General features: G+C 35.4%; 1 protein-coding gene across 2 annotated transcripts in view; it reads right to left on the minus strand.

Moving 5' to 3' along the window:
* Nucleotides 1–23,724, minus strand: part of iqsec1b (IQ motif and Sec7 domain ArfGEF 1b) — a 203,608-nt gene that overhangs the window by 156,623 nt on the left and 23,261 nt on the right. For both annotated transcript variants that reach the window (XM_088916110.1, XM_088916107.1), the window contains exon 2: nt 122–151. In XM_088916110.1, coding sequence (XP_088772236.1) covers nt 122–151 — 30 coding nt within the window. The remainder of the gene's footprint in view (nt 1–121; nt 152–23,724) is intronic.

Genomic DNA, 23,724 nt, shown 5'->3' on the forward strand with positions numbered 1-23,724 from the left:
ATACCTCCTGATTCATTAAAATCTGAAGTCTTATTTCCAAACGAGAGCACAGGGGTTAATTGAAGCGCCACAGCCCAGAGGGAGTGTCACAGCGTATTAAGACAATGAATTAAATACCTACCTGACACTTCTTGAGCTTTCACATTCAGACCTGCAAAGAAAGATAAGAACAGATAATTAGCAAAACTACAAAATAAATAACAAAAACACTTAAAACCTCTGAAGGAATGTCAAGGAGATTATTAAAATACAGATTGGAATAAACTGTTGTCCTGCATAACAAAAAGAATATTGCAGTTAAAACATAAGCTACACTACTTGTGCTCCCACACAATTCCAAAAACATTTAAGAAGTAAACTATTGCTGGCTACTAAGGACTAGATGTTTGTAAATGTGCTGTGGGACAGTGGAAGTTGATCATCATTACTGCAACAATTTCTTGGTCTTAGTTCTTATGGGTGAGAATATTTTGTATACTACAGTGGAGCAGTTTCAGTTTCCATGTCCAGTAAAACTCTTTGTTTTTCCACTGTTCTTAGAGTCTTGGGGTTAATATGGAGAGAAGAAGGCAGTCAATTCATCTGTCTCACTTCCAAAGGTGGCAATGTCATATAATAAACAAAAGCTCCCAGGGCCCATAATTTCCTGGAAATGTCCCACTATCCACATATTGGGATAATAGCACATCAATTAATTTTCTTGTAGTAAAAACAAATTGGAATTTAGATTAATGATACACCTCATTACCCTGATGAAGATAAAGCCGCATTAAAAAGGAATGTGAAACTGCATTAGAGGATGATACATTCAGAATCAAATTTATTGCTAACTTTTTAAACATTACAGAATAAGCATTAATGAAAAATGCTGGGATTTTTTTCAAAGGTTAACCTTTGCAATGTTTCACAAAAGGGTAGGCTTTTATAAAGCAGAATTCCGCTACACACACTTCTGCTATGGGAATTATGTTTGGAAGCTCTTGGCGCTCAGTGGACGTGATTGAGAACTCTAATATCCAAGCCTGAGAGCAGGCTCTTCAGGCTGCTTTAGGTTAGAGGAAAAGTTTTCCATTATTCATGAAACCTACCTTTGAGATACAGTCCTGTCAAAGATCCTAAAGTTTAGAGTGAACAAAGGAAGAAAATCTTTCATATACAGAGCCTACAAAAAGCTGCATCTGTTGTAAAATGGCACATTTCAGCCGAGATCATCTGACATATTGCTACTGTAAGAAAACTGATTGTTGCTCAGTTCACCAACTCCAGTCCAGCACTTGCCTCCAATTCAAACCTCTTTCATTTTCATAGTGTAGATGTCAAAATTTCAACGTGGTTTCTGACTACAGCATTCTACTGTAACTGAACATTACTGAACAGCTACTGTACAAGACCAGACAACACAGACGATAGCTTAAAATATCCTTTTATTCGAATTTATTGTAAAAGATCAAAATCAGTAAAAAAAAAAGTAGAATCAGGTAATAAAACATCTAAATAAAAAAAAACGTATTTTCATGTGAAATGATGGATAATACAGGACCTCAAAATACTGCCAAAGGAAACGAAATACAAAGTCTGCTAAGATGATTTTGTTATAATAAATCTCAAAGAACTACTAGAATTCTCCTAGCATGTATTTTTATTATCAGTGGCTTGCATATTCTGGGTTTGTATGAGCTCTTTGTAATGCTAGAGTCACACTTTCTGAGATGCTTGAACAATCCAGAGCAGTTTAATAACTAGTTAGACTCCCACTGTGGTTGCAATCCAGTTTGAAAAAGCCAGCTCAGGATGAAGAAAAAAAAAATTCAACTTCACAGAATAAAAATGAGATACAAGAACAAGTCACATGTAAATCAGCAAGTTCCAATAAATCTTTTCTTCTGAAATGGAGAATTCTTTTGGGACTAATTTAATTTACCTCAGTTAGGCTCCAGTACTTTGAGCTAAAACCATATAACCAGTGAACCTTTTTACAAGTGACTGCACTACCTTCATACCTAACAACACCACTTTTCCACCACAGGCATCAAACTAATAGATCGCCTGCCCTTGTGCTTCCCATTTTAGAGATAGAAGACAGAAGAAGAAAGCCTCTATTTTCAGGTTTCCTTTCGAGGTCACTAAACCCTAAATCTGTTTAATGAGCACAAGCTGTAGACTCCAGTATCTGTACATTCCTTTGCTATGAGTTAAAATGTTTATTTATGGAAATGCTGAGGTCATTAATATAATAATCTTCCAAGCCTATTTAGAAAAAAAACTAACAACAAAACAATGATCTATCCATACTTAAAAACAATATGCACAATCACTGCAACCTGAGGGAACAATGGAAATCAAGAATTGATTAGACCACACAAAACCAGGAAAACAGGAAAAAGTACTACTGCCACTATCTCCTCCAGGAAATAAAGAAATCCTGAAAGGCTTCAACATTTTTTTTTTCATAATTAAAACATTTCATCCCTGGTATGCCTTCACCTTTTTGCCACGTTTCATCTATTTTTGAGAAAGCTTCATGAAATTCCCTTGCTGTCAGCTATTATTGCTTACAGGAAATGTTCATTCCCATTTAAACCTCATCGGGTTTCAGGATAATTAAAGGAAGTGTGTCATGCACTAGAAGGGATTACATAAAAGAGTACATCAGAGCAAAGGAATGCTGATGATCCTTCAAGTCTAGTTCTTCCTGGTTGAGGAGACTCAGACATATGGTCAGCAAACTTTACTGGAAGGAAAGACTGCTAATTAATACAGATTGGAAAAAGACTTCCAAAGAGACGTTATATAAAAATGACTTAATGTGAGGCTGATGTCTTTGAAAGAGGGAAGGAAATCTCAAATGATTGCTCCTGGAAAGAATTAAAGTTGTTGTAAGTTGTCAGTTTACAGCAGCTTGCAGTTAGAGGCCTGAAGCCTTCACTGATTATTCGATAGTAAAGCAAGTAAATAATCGTGGACTGAATTTGAATGTGTCCAAAGTATGTTACAAATATAGCAGACCAATATGAAAATAGGTACTGTACTTTACTTTATTTAACAGATATACACTGACTATAGATGGATTTAAAGTGTGAATGAGGTCCATTATACACCCATCACCTCAAAGAATCATATGAAAAAAGGAGGCAACTGGATTTCACTGGCCTTTCACAAAAGAACTGGAGGCTATTCCAAATGACATAAAATCTAAGATAAATATGGGTCATTTTGTCTGGTTTTCTCTTTCTGCTCTAAAGGAGAAGTTTGTGATAGAGATACGATGAAAGACTCCAAAGTCACTTTGAGTGCAGTAGAACCAGATGCATGAGTGTTACTTTTAATTGGCAGAATTCCAGCTCAGCTAAAAATAGTTGAAGAGGCATTCTATGCTGTAATAAAGGGGTATCGGTGTAACTGAATTTGTTTTCAATTAAAAAAATAATTGTTTGATTCAAAATAAGCAATGCAATAGAATTATATTTGCACAAACATTCAAAATGCAACCAAGTGGATCTTACCAGTTCTATAAACACGGTAAAGAAAAAAAAGAGTTCAGATTCACAAAGAAATAAAATTGGAGAGTTACAACATAGTTATGTATCATACACAATAACCTGTGTAGAGAGATTTGCTGGAGAGGTCAAAAGTTTGCCGATGTCTGATTTCTAGTACCATTAAATTATACATCTTAATGTAATTTCATAAACAGAGGAGGAGTAAGACTGACTTTCTTATATGATTAAAACATCAAATCTTTCTGTCCCTCATATGTTCATCACAAAATAAGGCAAATAAGGCAAGATCAGGGTGAGGCCCAACACACTATTCAAACTACTGTATGTACAGTATACCCACTGAAGTACAGTATAAGATTATCAATTTTCTCAAATTTTGAAATTGTAAGGTTAAATTTGTAGAGTAGTGTGCATCCCAATTTCCTTATCAAAACAAATGAGCTTTTGGACTTCTTCCAGCTATTATGAAAACTATTTTGAGTTTCCATGCATCACAGCTAAAATATTTTTGATACTTGAGCAGAAATATTTCAGAAGGATTGTTTAAACTCAACACAACTCACTTACTAAACAGAAGGAAACTGTACATAATAGAGTAACTGGAGTTCTACATTACTTGTACATAGGAGTATATATTGTTTTAGTCAAAGTCATTACGATCTGAGGCCTATTCCTCATTCATAGTGTATCAAATAATGCACATGCCATCTCGCACAGAACTATAGCTGATTTTTGTGTGGGAAATAATGACATCAGCAGTCCAAACTGCAACTATAAATTCTGATTATCAGCTAAAAAAAGCAAAGCTAATATGAAATAATAGTGAAACACGAACCAGAGGACAGAAGTGGAAACTACTTGGAAGGGTATTTATAACTGAGAAGAGGAGGAACATCTTTATGCAGAGGATTGTGCTAGTCTGGAACAAGGTACCCAGCTGTGATACCCTTGCTTCTTTCAAGAACTGGCTGGATGAGAACCATGTGTCTCCTACCAAATGGGCTAGATAGGCTGAGTAGTGTCCTCTTGTTTTTTAACATTTGTAACATTCTTAAAATGGAATATAAACACGACACAACTCCTACAGTATGAAATTCTGAGATGAACCGTGATGAAAAGCAGTCCCAAACACTCTGTCAATTTGCCTATCCTACACTTAGAAATGGTACTGCGTGTATTCTTGATGAACATTAACTAAAAATGTGCCAATTTAGATAATTTAAATCAACCTGCATGTTTTTCTACTATGTCATTTTCAGTCTTGCATTCTGTGAATTAACTAAAATAAGAGACCGTGTCAACCTCCTTTCTTCCAAGCTAATATACCCAATACTTCAGGGACACTTTCAATGTGATGAGAGACCCAAATAAACACACAAACCATTACAAAAACGTGAATAAGAAAAGTAATAGTTTTCTTAATGTGCCTTAAGCACACTAATGAAAAACATCCTAGAAGAGCAGACAACAATGACTGCAATTACCCACAAGCTTAATGACACAGCTGATGACACTGCAGCATTAGTATAAGAATGAGGTTAATTAAAACTTCTCCAAACTCCTGGACTTTCAGCAAACAATATTTAAATGATCTACTTTTTATATTAGCTTCCCATAAAATCAAGTTCAGTAGAATCCTCTTTAACAGTAATCCCCATTGACACAACCTGGAAGGATGTTTGACCACTTACAATTTGGTATCGCTTTGCAGTTTTACCTAGACTTCAAGTCAAAGTGATCCCAGCAGGATGAAAAATGGGACTCTAGAGTTACTTTAACAACAACAGAATCCACTTCTGCTGTTTCAATGTACAGTATACAATCAAAGTTTATGATTGCAGGATGTCTTGCTGGTATCTGTTATTAAAAGACTAAAAGCATTGCATTTACAGAAAAGAAACAAACCTAATGAAAATTCTAAATTAAATTTGAAGTAGTGAAGGCACTTTGAAAATAAAGCATATTCTGCATTACACCCATTTTATCTGACCTCATGTCCTCCAGAAGTTACATTAGCAATGGTGTTGTAAGATTTGACTGTTTGACTTTACAGTAACATAACCATGTTTTTTTTTCTTTCCAGATGGATTAGTGACCAAGAAAATTAAGAAACCTTTTCCTTATTTCTAGAGCTTTTGTTAAGATAAGGTAAGATTTCACCTAGCAGCAACTTTTTAAATTAAAGTCAGTAAGTATAATAGCATAAAAGTCAACAGTGATCTCTGAATATTAAGTTACACAACAAAAAATACATATGTGACCTGAGAATTCAAGTCTAAATGCTCAATTTTAAAATGTGCAGATTTGAAAAACATTTAATTATTTATGAGGTTCCATTCCAGAATATGGCAACTGGCAGTCAGTGTCACAATACAATACATGCTGTTAAACACATTCCTGGAACTGCAGTTAATCTAGGCAATTGTACTGTAGATTAGCATCAGGACATTTAATGGGAATGAATGGAGCCCAATGTCCTTTTCTTTCTTTTAAGGTGTTTTGACGGAGGCATTTACACTGCTCTTCATTGAAAGTCCAGTTAATCTGGATTTTTAAGGTAGATTTAACATATGGAAGAATGGACGTACTGCTTGTTTTCAAACAATGTACATGCTAGATTGCAAGCTTGAATTTCAAAGCATTCCCCACTCAATTGATAGCCTTTACATATGGAAGATATTGTGTACAGAATTTCTATTTTAACTCTTGACAAGCAATAGGTCTTTAGTGTATCTTTAATTAACTAAAGTGTGAATCTGTAGTGGAATCCTATACTGTAGATAAGGGGTTGCCAACCTTGGTCAGTCCTGAACAGCCACATTCCAGCCACAGAAGAACTTATAGGGTACCCTTACATCACCAATTACTGTATTAAAGACTTTGAACATGTGAGTTTTCATCCATTTCGGATGAAATCTGAAATAAATCTGGAATTGCCAGCTGTTGGGTCAAATGATCACTAGATCTCTAGAAGTCTTAAAGACTTAATCACCTGGTTAGGTGATCAAAATGGAATTGTCCCAACATTAAGTTAGGATACTTGAGGTTAAACAGCTGGGACAAGCAAGGTTATAGGACCTGCCTGTGCTCATAATGAAATTTCCTATCTCCATTTTAAAGAGCTATGAAACTCATTACGTCATCGACTGACACAGTGGATGCAACTTTGCAAGTGTTTGCTTCCATCACCCCCTCTGCTTGTTCCCTCCAAAAAGCCAAATGCCAGTGGCTCTTACAGAAATAAAACGGGAACAAAACACTGTACGAACAGCTGGCTGTATTACAAAAAGAAGAAAGCTGGTGTCACACTTTAGTGCCCACATAAAACAAATCATGTTGCAGATGTAGAAATAGCTACAGTTAAGTTCTGCTGAAAAAAAACAATAAAAATTAACATTTCATATTGTATGTTCTGCTTATTCCCAGGCTCATCAGAGTGCAATGCAGTGTAAGTGAAGACTTTTGTTATGTGCTTTCCCTATTAAATCCAGATTTGTGTAATCCAACAGGAGTAATCAAATTAGCCTTTTCACCTGAAAGACTATAAATCACAGCAGCAACAGAAAATTACATTTAGAGAATGGTGAAGAACAATAGCTCCCTGGTGTTACTCAGTACTCTACTGCACTAAGGTTTCCCAAACTCATAGACCCGGAATATTGCACCTGCAGTACTAAACTCACACTTTCCAAGAAGAGTGAGTGTCAATGACATTGTAATTTTAGGAAATTTAAAAATAACAAAAGCAATACAATCAGAATAAATATCGAATACGTTTCATGCGTTATATTTGAAATAAATTACATGGCTGTGATGTATTATGGCATTATGGTATTAAAACAAACTCAGCTAGCGCAATCGTTATAAGCACTACATGTATGTCAAATTAAGTGGCCGTGCTCACACATGCAGTAACTTGTGATATAATATTATAACTCATGTAAATATTTTTGACAGTCTTTGCCACTATGAATAAATGCATAACATACAGTGTTAGAGGGACAGTACTAATGACAGTCTTGAGAAGTCACTTCCAGCTGTGCAACATCTTGTTATTTATTTTCAGTTGTGGTCTCTCAGCATTGCTGGAGTGGAGTTCATTTTTTATCAAATGCACATGATAAGATGTGCAACTGTTTTCTTCTTGAAAAACCAAGGTGTGTGGAATATTGGGTTTTAAATAAAACAATTATGTTGATTATGAAGAAGACTTAAAACACTAATTTGCCCAAACGTAGGCATTTCTGCATTTTAGATAATACTTGACTTCTGGCATAAAGAATATTGCAGACAAAGTAGAAATTTCAGTTTGGTTCGATCTGCTTTTTATGCACCTTCAGAAGCAAAGGGAATAGGTGTGACAACTGCTGACTATTAAAGGCAGGATCAATAGTAATTAAAAGAAAATTAGTTATTTTGAATGGTGACGTAATGAATAATATTAAATTATAAAAATAACGGACACACTTGAGAATGCTAAATTTGTTCATCCAAATGTGGGTATTATAAAATAATTCAGGTAATTAGCTGTGTCAGCATGTGTAGGCTGCAAAGGAACAAGTAATAGGTTTATTCCATGCTGAAAAGAGCTCACACCTGAAGAAGGCTCCACGGCTGAAACGTTGTGTTTTTTCTCTTCTCTTTTCAGCATTTAATAAATCTTTTATTTGTTCCTTTCCATTATAAAATAATATCCACTAAGAAATAAGGGACTTATATTCATCTGAAGATACACAGAAGACATTGAAGGGATCATATTATATTTAACCTTAATTAAAATCCAAAGACTCAAGTGGTGAGTGACTAAAATTCCTGGTGTGGCCATATTTACCACTAGCAGACATGAATACAATGCTTATAAGGAAGTCTTCCTGAATTTAACAGAATAAGGATAAGAATAGTAGAAATAATGATTTTTTTTATAGGGAGATCCACAATAAGGACCAGTGTGAAAAGAAATAAAGGACATATCAGGAGAAAAGAACAGAAAGAAGCAAACCTTTTCATCTGCTGCCAATTAACTACTTATTGATTCTTGTGTATCTCAAGCATGTTAGATGGAAGATAGGCTAGAACTCATCTAATACCTTCTGAAGGCATCTGCATAATAAGACTAGAAGAATGACTGCCAGTGAATGAAGCTTGAAGCTTGAAGCTAAATCTTTTTTTTTTTACCACTTAGTCATTTTTTCTGAATGCCCTAGGGTAAAAAGAAAAAGACAACATAAATATTTATTACCAATTTTTTAGATTGTTCCTGTCATTCTCATTACAGGAGTATATTCACACAAAACAGGTCTTGTAAAAAAAAAAGCTTTTTTAAATGAAGACATTTCATTCTAAATATTTAAACTTATACACGCATGGTTTGCTTCACAAAATGAAAGGCTAACATTATGGAAATCCTTCTGAAAAAAGCTAAACAAGACAGACCTATTAGTAACTAAAATTCAGTAATGGTATCATCTGATCTGGAACACTTCAGGTGATTACAGAAAGTGATAAGAACCCTGCAAAGTTCTTGCCAGGAAGATGCACTATCCCCTGTTGTCATTTGGCTTCTTGGAGATTGATCATCACCCCTCAGACAAGCTCTGAATCATTTTGCATGAGTTAAACAGGCAATGCTAGATAGTACAGTATGTATGAGGCTGAACAAGCACCTCAGAAATTGCATCTATATGGTCAGGTACAATATATTTCAGAAAGAGGTATAAGCTATCACAATAATCCAACATTACTTCCACTATGTAACATTTATGATATTTCAAAGATCCATTGCTATCCCATTTTTCTTATAAAAAAATGTCCCTGAAATGTGTGACAATCACAGACACTGAAAAAGAAGTCGAAAATGAGATCCAAGATTTTATTAAACCACCACCGTTTAAAATAAATCCAAAACTCTGTCAACAAAGCCAAAGGGCTTTCATGCAATGTTCCATTAAATACTTATTTTATGATAAGGCATTTTCAGTTTTACAATATCAGTTTCGTTACTACGCCAAAAACTCTAGACAAACATAAAAGCATTGAAACATTTAAAATATCACAAACATTGTAGTACAGTTTATGAAAACATCTAAATGCTTGATTTACCACTTCATGGCCCTTACTGTAGGCAAAATGAAAAGCAATTCAACTCCGTTAAAAAAACATCTTACATCTTGAAAACAGTAAAGGTAATTTCTTTTCTTAGTGCGTTGTGAAGACGTTCTGATGGTCCATTGCTTCAGAATAATCAATAATAGGAAAGAGATACAAATTAGACTGTTTTCCCCTACTTACAGTATTATTGGAAGAAATCAGAACACAAATGGGTCAGTGAAGAAAATGACTAAAAAATTCCCTTTAGCTGAGCTAAAGATGTTCATAAAGCCAGAGATAGTGTCTAAGATAAAATAATTATGATACTATAAAATGATTCTATTAGGAGACTATTAAAATTTGGTATAGGTTAGTATACATTTTACAGCAAATCAGAGCATTTTTAAGGGTGGTTCTGAATTAATTGCTAATGATGTTGTAAATTTCCAAAACGTTATTCTGGAATTGTTGAATTGCTGTGGTTATTGAAAGAAGAACAAGAATTTAACAGCACACTCAGAGGGCTTCAGACAGGTTTGAGATGTAGCCTGTAGTCTTTCATGATGAATTGCAAAGTGAATTAGCAGACAACATGTGGCAAAAGCTTTGATTCTGGATTAAATTATATAAAGTAGTCATCTTAAACACAAACGTCCTTAATAAAGAAGGATAACAGAAATAAAATATGGAAGAATAACAAAATAGTACGTCAAAAAATGAACAATAGCTGAAGGTCTGGAGATGAAGTAAAAGTATTTTGAAAATGAGCTTGAAAGAAAGAGAACAGATTAGCAGCAAAGACAGACAAGAGAATGAAACCAATCAAGATGTAAAGTTGAACATCAAACAGAGGTGAGCAGATGATCCATAACATGCTGTGGTCAATATTGTTGAAAGTCAATATATTATGCTAAGGGATGTAAAAGAAGCACTGTCAGAGCTGACAAACAAGTCATTAGCAACCCTTGTAAAGCTGTTAGTGTTATGTGCATGTTTCAAATCAAAGTCAAATAGATTGAGCAACATTTATTATATCCAGAGGCAGATGAACCAGTAGAACATATTTATTATAAAAAATTAATCAATTAAAAATTAATAATTTATATTAAAAAAACAACTACAATAGTATTCATGGCTGTGGACATCAGACAGAAAGACTTTGTGGAAACAATGTGGAAAAGAATACCGTCATAAGTTATTTTCATAGTCTGATGAGGACTGGAACTGGATCTTGACTAGGCGAGTTCAGAGCTGACATCCTTTTGTTCCCTTAAACTAAGTATATTTAATTATCCTGCATTAATTCATTACCAATCAATGGATATAATATGGATATAATCTGTTTACAGTCATTTTGACACTGACACTTGAGCAGCATCAGCTCAAAGACACTTTCTATCACAATGCGATTCAAAAGCATCGACCTACAGGTGGATACATGTCTTTGTGCACTTGTATTTTTTGCTATTTATCTCAGAGAGATCTCAGCTTCAAACCAATTGTTACAGCATCAGGAAATTCTAGCTATTGCCATCAGACAGTTTTAAAAAAGTCACAAGAAATTATAAAAGAACGAGTTAAATTTATAAATCAGGGCTTCAGTGCTTCTTTGTCAAATTAAGTTGTTTCAAACTCTTTTCGAACTTATACAGATGCCTTTATCTCCTGTATAGGAAAAAAACTCAAGAGTAATTAGCAGAATATAATGGCACATGAACTGAGCATACTTTATTGAAATAATGGAGTGTCTTAAACAATACTATGTCAGTCAAGCTTCAAATCACAAGAGCACTTGCATTATATTCTAAATGGAAGGTTTTATTCCAAAAAGAGGCTTTTGGAACAGACTTTGGAAACAAAGACAAAGCTGTCAAAAAAAAAAACCTACAGAATGGAGAGTCATGTGCAGTTCTACTTTTCTGTTTTTGCTGGCCTTTGTTAAAAAACACTGATGTTAATTCAGCTTTTTGCACAAAATGAAATACAGTACGAACAAGTTCTTGCTCTTTCTCATACATTAAAAGGAGATGATTAATGATGTTAGTGCTGACACAGAGTTTTGCAAATTTATGGTAAAATTGGGTGACTTTTACTAGGTATTCTTATTACAGATTTTTGAGCCACTGCAAAGAGAACCTAAAGAATAAGATGGACAACAAGGACAACGATGAAACTTAAAGATATCGAGGTTTGGCTTACAGTCTATTCATCACCTGTACCATACTGTGATCCACTTAATTTAAATAAGAAAATAAAGCTATTTTGAAGCACCAGTGAAGCATGGTTTGGTTCTTTTGATAACTGAATTCAGGTGTGAAAACAATGATATTATGGAAGTAACTCAAAAACAGTGTCCTAAAACAGTAACAAAACCATTATGAAAACAATATTCTTTCAAAGAAAATTGTGTTATGTTTTCAAGCCCTTAAACCAAGCAAAAGCTTTTTTTTTTCCCAATAAAGGCTCATCTTAGCCACTTAACTAGAATCTATTCAAATGCTTTAGAGCAGCACCAGCCATTTTCAGTCCTGCAGAGCCAGAGTCAGATCACCAGTGTCTTTAGATCTGAACCAGTTGGTAATTAAGATATAGCCCTAATCCTGCAGGACTATAAACATCGAGCACTGGAGTTCTCTTCTTTGCCTTAGTCAACAATAGATAATACTGAACTCAGAGTCACAGAAGATTCAGTCATCTAAAATGCTCTCAACTTCCACAAAATACCATGTAATAAATATGCTAAAACATTCCCTAAAAGAAAACTGGCAATTAATTTCAAACATATTATTCGTAACAGTAAGTATGCAGATGATTCTAAAGGTTGGAATGGGCAATAGCATCATTAAGACAGTTTAGTCAATTTTAATTGAATTACATTTTTATTTTTGGCTCTAGGCTTCAGACACAGACTTTCAGCAACCATTTCCAGGGTAATGACTGAAGTCTGGGATGTTTAAAAGCTCTTCTGTCATATCGCACTCTCTAAAAAAATCATTGCTTAAATGAATGGAGGCCACCACACAATAATTAGAAATAAATACTTCATAATTATTCAGTTAATCTTCCAGTGACAAAGTCATTCAATAGTGAGCTTTCAAGTGGAATATAAGAGATTTCTTGTCCATTCATTGTAATTTGAGCATTTCCATTGCCCTATTCCTAGAGATAATGTGTGGTACACACTGGCTGAGTGTGGCTGAGGATTCCTAATGTGGTGCAGAATTTGCTGAGCACAGCTGATAATAAGGTGTGATTAGTCATCCAGGGCTCTCTCAACTCCCAGCAACCCCTGTGGCTTCCTGATTGCCTACAGGCCAATGGTGTTCTCAGCAAAGGACGTGTGGCTCCTCCAATTGGAACCAGACCGCTGGTACGGGCAGGTCAGAGGAGTCTGTTAACATTCCTTATTTCCCCGTGTGCGGTTGCAGGATTTTATAGTTCTGAGTCGAAGCATGAAAACAACCACATTGAGTGGGAGGATAACAAAGGTAATTGGAAGTTATTGTTTTAAAGAGGGATATTTTGTAATACCCTGGTGGTGCTTGGACTGCCACAATCATGCAGGCCATATGCACAAGCATCTCCACATCATCAATTCCTAAATACCTGGAACAAATGGTGATTAATTGAGCTAAACAACTGAGCAAATTAAGCAAATTAATTTGAGGACTAAGACACAAGAAGCAGTACACACCATGAATTTCAGAGACCATGGCTGGCTTACAGCTTAGACAGAACATGATCAACATCTGCCTAGACTGCAGGTTCTATAAGTTCACATTTGTCCTCTTATACATGATCATCTTCATTTGATTTTCTGACACTTTTTTGTTGTGAAACAAGCAGATATTATTTTACAACAGGAAAGGGTGTTTGAACTGGAGATACAAACACACTCTGAGGAGAGTTCTAGGGAAACTAATGTTGCTGGGCAACATCATTACAGTGGTTGACAAACCAGGAACTGCAAAAGTTGAACCATTTTGTGAAGATCAATCTGCAGAAAAAAGACTCAATCACTGAAAACTAAGACACAACTCTAAAGAGCTCTTATTATCCCATCTCTGTAAAGCCTGAAACCTGAAAGCAATGTCACAGCAAGGAATCAACTTGGCTATAATGTGAAGCCTCAAAAGAATACTAGGAAGGTCCCACTTTGATAGAATATAATACCATTCTCTCTATCTACTAAAACCGAGTACCTACCATTCTACTGGAAGGCATTTGGCGTTGTTGAAATCACAAGTATTATACATAATAACTTTTCTAGTGGTCTGGCTATGTGGTCAGGGTAAGTTGCCAATGCCCGACTCACCATATGCTAGAATACAGAGCCCATGGCAAGAAAAGGCAGAACAGATCCAAAAAAGAGGCAGCTGGGCTAAATTCTTGAGTCCCTGGAGATGTCAGCTCAGTCAGCAGATACTTGTCAGCCCTTAGCTTATAAAGAGGAGTGGGATGACATCTGCAGCTATATTACCGCTTCATGATAGAACAGGGATGATAATGATAATAATGTTTAGAAGCATCATTCATATTAGCAAAATATCCTCAGATATACAAACATGGTGGCCTTTTAAAGAATATCATGTTGATTTTGATTTGATTTATTAAACACTAGTTTATTTAAAATCCCCGTTTTTTTACCCTTGCAATACCAAACTATAAAGTGAAGGTCTAAAATAACTTTATAACAAAGTAAAAAATCTTGGAATTTTTAAAAAGGGTGGATGCCTTCTAATATGGAGGGATTAGTTGAAATGTCAGGTAAGTAAAACTAATTAAGGAATATGTTTTTCATTTAAACTAGGGACAACACAGTAGTTTACGCTAATGCCCTACTCAATATATCAGGGTATAGGCATCCTTACAATGGAATGTACCAAAGCAGTCAGCAAAGTCTTTTTCTTAGCTCTACCTTCTTGCAACTTCAAATTGAAGCACCACTTTCACTCCAAGACTACAAGTCACTCTAGCAGATGTGTAAACTGGACAAAGAATGTCACTGGCAAGTTCATGCAGAAAAATGAGCCAATCTCAGCTCTGGCAAGTATTCATATGGGACTATTCCAAATCATGAGTTATTGCACAGTAATCTGCCTTCCTGTTCTCTTCTTTTATGATGAATTTTGTGTTGAAATGTAAGAGAAACTACAGTACAAAAACAAAAAAAAAGTAATATTTAATATCTGATGCGACTTGTCAAAATTTTACAATGAACCTCTTATCACATGTCACCTCCCTTCACAGCAAGCTCAAGTACTTCTCTCACAATTCCATGCCAACATTGCTGGAAGGAGAAACTCATTCAAAATGAATTTGAAAGTGCGATGTGTTAAAAAAATTGCCTGAACACGCTAGGTGTTCAGATTAGGTGGTTCATTCCCTTCTGACAAGCAATGAATTTCAACAGCCAATTATTTGAAAGCAGCAAGTCTTCCATACATTGTAATGACAACTTTAAAATAGGATAATGGATCATTTTCTATAACAGATATTCTGACTTGTGCTGTGCTGTAGCCAGTGGCTTAAAGTATTTTAAAACATTGTGGATAAATATTATGACCAAGGTTTGATACTTTAGGTGATCTCAAATATACTATTTACATTTACATAAAATGCTTCCCAAAAATAAAAAATGTGAAAAAGTGTGAAATCACACAATACATTTTGCTGTACTCATGAGCCTGATTCTTTATTCACAAAACAAGTAATTTTGCAGCCTGATTTTTCTTTGATATTTGCTGATATTTTGCATTGTTGATACTATATTCTGTATATTGTGAATGGTACATTGTCAATTTCTTACACTGACGAACACTTACTACAACGTTTCACCTTTCTTTACAAATATAGACTTGGAAATTAGTCCAGCAAAACTATTAAATAATACATGAAATATATTTCATTCCATAGGCAGGCCTCTTCACGTTTGCCTGTGGATGACCGGATCAGAGCCTAAGAGAGAGAAAATCTCCTTTCTGACACTGAAAATGAGTTACAGTACAGAAGCTTCCTGACTCTTAATCTTATCTTTCCCTCATTTTTGTTCCTGTCATTTAGTTTTTGTTCCCCAAAGAGAAGAAAGCAGCTTTTGACAGTTTTCCTCTGCAGCTTCCTTCCTTTTTCCAATGCCAGAGAAAGGGTAGCAGGGCAGGTGTTACACACTGCTGATAAAAACCTGGTAAAAAAGAGGGTATGTATTTCCTCTCGATAAACCTTTCTGGTCCTTGTACCACATGTTTGGGAGGTGGTAACTGTGGTGGGGGGGGGGGGGTTAATTTGGCCCTTCCACCAAATGCAAACTCAAAAGTCATCAGCCTTTCATTCTGCGGTAATAAGCATCACAGGAAAAAGTCTGTAAATGATTGCATCTGGGTACCAGCAAAGCTTTAAATTGCTCTAGTAAAATATATTTAAAAGATATACAGCATCTGTACACATACTGTAATACAGAGGTTAGTTCCAGTCATTTGAGAACTGAAGCAGTAACTCAAATTTATATCATAGAACATACTCATAATTGGGATTTAGTGTGGTAAAATAAATGGTACCTTCCAGTAGTAGACATCAATAAACACACATAGTACACGTTCTGCATATTTTTCCAGGGTTACCACATGCAACCAACATTACAAAATAATAATTTTGATTATTTTTTACAATTATAAAAATCAAAAATGTATCAGCATGTTTTTCATAATCTGTGTGAGACACGTACAAAGTGGTATCTACAGATTATGTTCATAACTGTTACAAAATTCCCATTTTATTGATTTAGTTTATTTCTTCTTGCTATGAAAAGACTGGCTAGGATTTCTGAACAGATAAACAGGTTTAGACTTTACACTGTTGTCTGCTGAGGACTAGCTGGTGAAATTGAGTTCTGGCAAGCAAGCCTATGAAAGAAAGAAATGTCAGGCCTGTCTATAATGATATAGCGAAAAATACCTCTTACGAAAAAAGAAAGAAATATAGGTTGTCATAAATACCCACAATCCAAACTACCACGTGAGCAGGATGCTTCCTGGTATACAAGTTTATCAAAAAGGACCAGCCTTAAAACATTTAACTGTTTCCTTTGAATTATGCATCATTCCCTTTCACAGATCCTCTTTCTGCTATAAAGGTCAAAGTCAGAGCTGTGCGAGGTGCCCGTATTGTATGTTTGCAATGGTTTTGTAGCAGAAGAGGGAAATGAGAAGAGTCATTAGCAGGTGCTTGAGGCAGACGGACAACCACAGCTGGAGTCTTTCCCCAGGAAGCTAAAGATGAAATGGCACAAATAATGAGGCGCATTATCAATCACAAGGAGTAGGCAGCAAGCCCAATACTCCAGCCATACATCCACTGCTTTGCTTGGTTAAGAAAAGATGCTCTATTACAGGAGGCACTGGAGCAGAACTATTGTAAAACTGTCACATTTTTTTAAATTTAGCTAATCATGTTGCAATTTTTTCATTATTTTAAGTGTAATACAGACAAATGGGTGGAATGAATGACACCATCTAATGTAAAGGAGGGCTGATGAATTCATTGATTAAAAAAAGGTTATAGGTGTGTTTGTGTAAAAACATGCATGGTGGTTCTTAGTTGCACTATTTCAAATTACAAACACTTCAAAGAAGTACTGTATATCACATAATGTCCTTTGTCAATCATAAATTAGTAACCAAGCCATCAAATATGAAGAATTCACTTCCCTACCAACAATTCCATCTGAAAACAAGTCATTTTATATGGTAGCAGTGAAAGTATATTTGTTTAAAAATCAGTCATCCAAATAGTTCTCATTTTCTTAACTATACTTAATTAAATGTAGGTGGTAGTATAATTCCTTCCCTGTAAAGAAGCCAAAGAGATGAGAAAACTCTTTTAAAGTTCATCTGAGTCTCTATAAACAAAACAAGATCTGTGCTTACCGAATTTGCAACTGGGTCCATATAGTGAATAAACAAACAAATACTGTACATGTCTTTCTTTTGCAAACACTAAGCAACAAATGTGAATGAAATAAGCTTTGTAATGAGCCCTTTGGGGACTGCAGATGACTAAACAAAATTGACATCTCCCATTTTTGCCAGAGAGCTTCACAACAGTGAAGTCCAAGAATTGTTTTCAATGCAAGCTTTTGGTAATACAATACAGATTTGCTCAAAACATGACCTTCTGTTTCTTTGTGCTAATTAAAATAAACGTAGATTATTTTCAGCATCCTAGACTAGAAGCCATTCTTGAAGCTGTTGAGCTAAATAAAGATGTGCTGATGTTGTTCTGAACACTTTTAATTATTCTACTGTAAAACAGCAAACTCTATTACAGAACAGAATTTTAAAAAAACAATAGAACTATACAGCTTTAAACAAGATAATCCACCTTCATTAGCACAGGATACAGCTACTTCCAAAACTAAACATCTCTAACGGATATCCTGAGATACCCTAAATCTCCACTTGCAGCAACCGATCAGCTGCTTTTGTAACCCAGTCTCATGGTGTTTCGTACATTTTCTAAGCTGAAAAACAAAATATAGATATAAGTTCCACAAGTCTTTTTAAATAAATGTCACACAACAAAATAAACAAAACTATTCAATCTGAGAATCTAATTTAAAAATACAGAGTGGATACTGAACACTGCAAATGAGAAGCACAGTAAAAACAGTCAAAACATAATGTTTTCGTAATGTTTTTTACTTCTCGACTACATTATGCTACAATTCCAAAAAAGCATATTACGCATTATCCCTACGTCATATTTCATGATACAATTCATAATGAAAATTGTTTCTAAATCTAGAATCACAAAGTCTTCAATGGCTCTCAAACTCTCAACCCATTGAGCCACAACAACTAATTAAACCATGACCAAAGCATCTATTTTAAGAATAAAGAGCTATTATTTTACATTATTCAGAACCATTATGGAAAACAATCTACCACAACTAACACAGTCCTTGACATGTTTGTGGGAACAGAACTTAGATAAAAGGCATTCTAACTAGCTAGAGCTAATAGTGGAATATACTGTATTAGTTTCAGTTCTTTGCCAAATACACACAATTTTGATAACATCTGATGACTTGTGGCAGTGCTGGTGCCTTCATTTATAAATGCTAACTATGTCAAGATTTTCTGATTGCATTTTCCTTGAAGTGGTTTACGGACAGCAAGAAAATTCATTAAAAGCACATCCTACATCCTACAGCAGATCTGTTACTTCATTACATAAATTCAAATGATATTCATTAATCATGAAGTAATTAAAGGAAGGTGTATCTGTGCAAAAGCAGGAATTAAAGTCCGAGATCCTGCAGGATGTTATGCTGCTCACATTGCTGGTTAATTAACTTCCACAGGGGAATTTCGATCGTCTCCTCGCTGCTTGACCTTCATTACCTACAGTACAGGTCTCTCGCCAAAACTTTCAGATGATGAGATCTTTCACAGGTGTGTTTTTTTTGTGTGAATATTCTTGGGTTTAAAATAATCCAAGAAACACAAAAACAACTAATGAAAAAGGGGGGCTAACTAAATGAGTTCTAAAGATGAGAAAAGGCATATGACTCTCATCTTTTTTTTTTCCTATGGAAAAAAAATCTAGCCATACTTCTCGACAAAAGAACAATTTATGCAAATGGATGCTATCAAATGCAATTTAAAGGGTATCTCAGTCTCTAACCAGCCTTGTAAAATAGATTTTTAGCTGCAGTTAGACCAGCGAACAAAAGATGCTGTGCCTGAAGATTGAAAGCAATTTGGGAATCGCTGATGAATGGACAATGGCTCAGCAGCACGTTCACACTGGTCACATCTGAAAGCCCATTAGTCTCATGCCACATACATGACTTTTAGACGCAGTGCTCACAGAACTCCCTGATCCTACAACTTTCAGTAAGCAGAGCCATTCTCTTCACTTTGAACAACGAATGCCCTTCTTCCCCTCAGTGTATAATTTTCCATTAATTTTTAACGATCAGTGGAAGGGTGCCTGAAAAGTAATTTTTGGACACAGCGAGCAGAAATATAGAGGACCGGAAGCCGCATGAAACAGGGAACTCAATCAATGCATGAAGCAATACTGAATGGCTACCAAGCAGCTGCTAAACAAGAAAAAAATGAAACATTGGACTGTATGTCCTAGAACTTACTCCAAGATGTATATTAGACATTTTTTAGTACCTTTAATGGATACTAAAAACATAAACATAAGAGGAGCCAATTAGCTGTTTTAAGTTACTTAGAAACTGGCATCCAGTTTAATGCATATTGCTTTCCACCCCAAAGAAGTACACAAAAGCTAACACCCACCTGGATGATGCACTACAGCCAATATAAGCAGCCCCAATGCACAGGAGTTTAGGGAGAAGAGTGGAAAACTCTTCACTAATTGAAATAAGGGGGGATTTTAGGCAGGAAAGACTGTGCAATTCCAAAATGGAACTTAGCTAAAATGCTGGGGTTAATACCCCTTCACTAATGAATCATGGAAATTATTAACAAAACAGTCAAGGTTTTAGTTGTGTTTGCCAAAGCACAGCACCTCCTACAGTACAGTGTCCCAAGACACTATACTGGGGCCACTGGTTTTGAAATTCTGGGCCAGAGGGAAGATTTCGGCAGCAGCATGAATCTCCTGAGAGATCATTCATCCCCGTGTCGCCAAGGTCCAGCCTGGCTAAGCTTCTGAGGTTTGACAAAATCAGCTCAGCAGGTGGTACCACTCATTCTGCTGAGCATCCCAAGGAAAAATTAAGATGTCAATAAACACTGAAAACAATTAAGATGACAAAAGTAGTGTATAGATGCAATTGGAGCTCTGGACTTGAAACTGGATGGCTGTGGATTCAAATCTCAGTGCGGGCACTTCTGTTAAACAATTGACTTAGGTACTGTATTCAGATTGCTTCAGTAAAATGCACAGCTACTGTATGATAATGGATATAAATGTAATAAAAATATTACATATATAAAAATATAAAAAAACAGCCAACTTAGTGAGGTAAGGGAATTTGGAATGTCTGTTTTGCTTTCATGCACATAATATCAGAATTATTTTCAATACAATTCATACTCATATCATGAAAGTATGAGAAACATTCAGAAGAAAAAAAAAAGACAAATGCATGACTGAGATTTTTTAACTCTGACAGGTGAATTTACAGTATGTATAGCACACCCGCAGACCTACAGCTATTATCTTGTAAACCATTACAATTCTAGAAAATAAAATAAAAATCCTTTCAGTCATATTTGAAAATTAAGATGCTCTTATATAAATTTCCAAAAGTCAGTTATTAATGACAAACTGAGGTGGCAGTTAAAATGTATGTTCTGGCAAAAGCTCAGCAAATAAAGAGTTCAGTTAGTAATTTTATTAAACTTGAAAATTAGCTGTCAAGAATAATGAACTACAAACCCTGATTAAACATATTTAAACCATTTCAAAATTAATACCTTGATGCTAGACGTTATTTAGTTTTACTATATACAATATTTTTATGTTGGGGATTGCCTGATCGGTTCAGTCCTTCATACTGTAGTTATACAGTATATTGAATAAATTTCCTGCTTCCTGTCAGCTACAGCATATTCCTTTACACACATGAAAGAAGAAGCATTTTCTTAAATCATAAAACTGCGGGACTGAATATATTGTAAGTCTGAAATCTGCAGCTTCAAAAATAACTGCTAGCTACCCATTTATAAAAGGAATATTTATTAGTACAATAATAAATGAAAACAAATTTTAAAAAAAGAAGAAACAGGGACAGTTGTTCATCATAAAGCCCATTACTAGAGTTTCTGTGGACACCAGGATTTGAGTATTTATGATTGATAGGTGATTGGACTGCTCAGTATTAGACTCACTGGGTCTTTTCAAAATTGACACAGTCTTACTGCTTTGAAGTCCCTCAGTATTGCTATCGTACACCAGCTGCAGAGATTGCACACAGCTGATTGCTGAAGAACACACCAGAGTTTCAGCATTGCTCAAGGCTTTCGACTAGAAGATTTAATTGCATCAACCAGCACATTCCAGTTAGTTCCAACTGAAAGAATCTGATGTACAGTGCAGTTTCAATATAGAACCTATCTGTATGGATGTTGCACTACTCTTTTGTGACAGTGACCTTCCCTTGCATGCCTGCAAATAACTGCAATGGGTGAAATCAGTGAAGGACTGTTAACACATTTCAGCGCATGCTTCTCCTTGAACTCCTTAACGCGTATGAATAATACAATCACTCTGTTATTCGGACAGAAATTACACATCACCATGAAATTTCATTCCAGCCCAATTCTATGCATTTTTATATTTGATATATGAGCACGCACACAACAGTCTTTTAATGCTTACCCATTTCGGCACAAATTCTACACATACAATGTATTATTGTTCCTTAAAGGTCCTTACAATGGCAGCTATCAGAAATGGCATATTCAGCAAAAACGGCATCCTAGTCATGAGGCAGTTGGAGCTGCTGCCTCAGAGGTGTAGGGTGCTGGTTTCGATTCTGGGTGGGGTTTTCTCCATGTTCCTTCCAATTTTCCAGACATGCTGCCTAGGTTATCCGGAGTCTCTATAAAGTATGTCCTTTGTAATGGACTGGTATCCAATCCGAGATGCACTGTGTCTGTCAGGTTAGAGTCTAGCTTACTGCAACGCTTTGTAGGATGAAGGGACTGTGGATAATAGATTGATAATCAGTAAAACAAAAAGATGCAAGGTAGCATTGAAAATTAACATGGCCCACGATTTTAAATCACACAAATTTAAATCACTACAAAATAAATACTGTTCAAAGCATTCATTCTGAAATGTAATTGGACACATTTTTAATTATGAGACAGTGAAGGAAAATGACTCACGAGTCACATGGATTAACTGATCATAATCAGTACCATATGCTTTGTTTGATTAATAAATGATAGCCCTAAGGTGTTTTCTGTGCAGTAATATGCAATACTGTAACATGCATGTCTTTATTTTCAAAGTGTCTTAGAACATCTATTCTATACAAATATAAAAAAAATATAATGCACACTTCTAAAAATGATGGAAATGTGAGAGCATTTAAAAGCTATTTAAAAAGCTATTAATTTCAAAGCATTCTGATGGAAATAACTGACATACTGTAGGATACTCTTGAAGTTTTCAAAACATTAAAGCTATCTACACATATACATTTAGGGCACTAGCATCAGGTCTCACATTGCAGCACAACAACTCCTGACAAAGAAGATAAAGCCTTCTGTTTGAGATGATGCACTTACTACTGCAATAAAAGTAGACTAAATATTTTCTGTAGTTATCCTTGTGCATAATTTGCCTAAGGGCAGCTCCCAGAATATTTGGGCAAGCTGTCAACATTTGCTTTCAGCATCTACTACTGTCTAACAATAGCAGCTTTTTTCCCCAGAACATTTTCTTGTAAGAACAGAGAATGAAAAAGGCCATTGATAAATGTTTTCAGTCTCTGATATTGGGACTTTAGGACAAACATCCCACGTTCGCAGAAAGAATGTTTTTTTTTGTTTAACTTTAAACCACAACAATTAACAAAGGGAACTGAAATATAGGCTATTTTACACCCATGACTATAATGTTGAAAATAAAGGTTTCAGTGTCAATTCCAGTTTCCCTTACACAGTACAGAAATCAAACACTGTTTTGCTTTTTTCTGTATTTGGGGGAGAATCCTTCACCAAACAGTGAATCATGAGGACACAACACCACCATACGTTTGACAAGGAAATTGAAAAAACCCCATCAAATTCAGAACAATCTGAAGTCTAAGCAATTGTGAGTGCTCCCTTCTTGCTTTTGTCATGTCCATGCTCACTCATCGTTAAAACCAAGCGTACTGTATTTCTCAGTGTGCGACTCTCGCTATTCCCTTTTGAGCACCAGCTGATCAAGGCACAGAAATCAACAGCACCACATTCTGAAAATGCTACTGCCTGGGCAGAGGCTCCAGTGTTACAAGAAATGTTGCGGTTAATGAGCATATTTATGACACTACCTCAATTATATTAATTAGTCCTGCCAGTGCTTTCTGCATGAGGACCAAAGTAAAGCCTAGCCCTTAGAAACTAAATTAGATGCAGAGACAGAAATGGAAAATGCAAACTAC

Source organism: Atractosteus spatula, chromosome 5 (genome assembly GCF_055471065.1).
Source record: "Atractosteus spatula isolate fAtrSpa1 chromosome 5, fAtrSpa1.hap1, whole genome shotgun sequence".
Lineage (NCBI taxonomy): Eukaryota > Metazoa > Chordata > Actinopteri > Semionotiformes > Lepisosteidae > Atractosteus > Atractosteus spatula.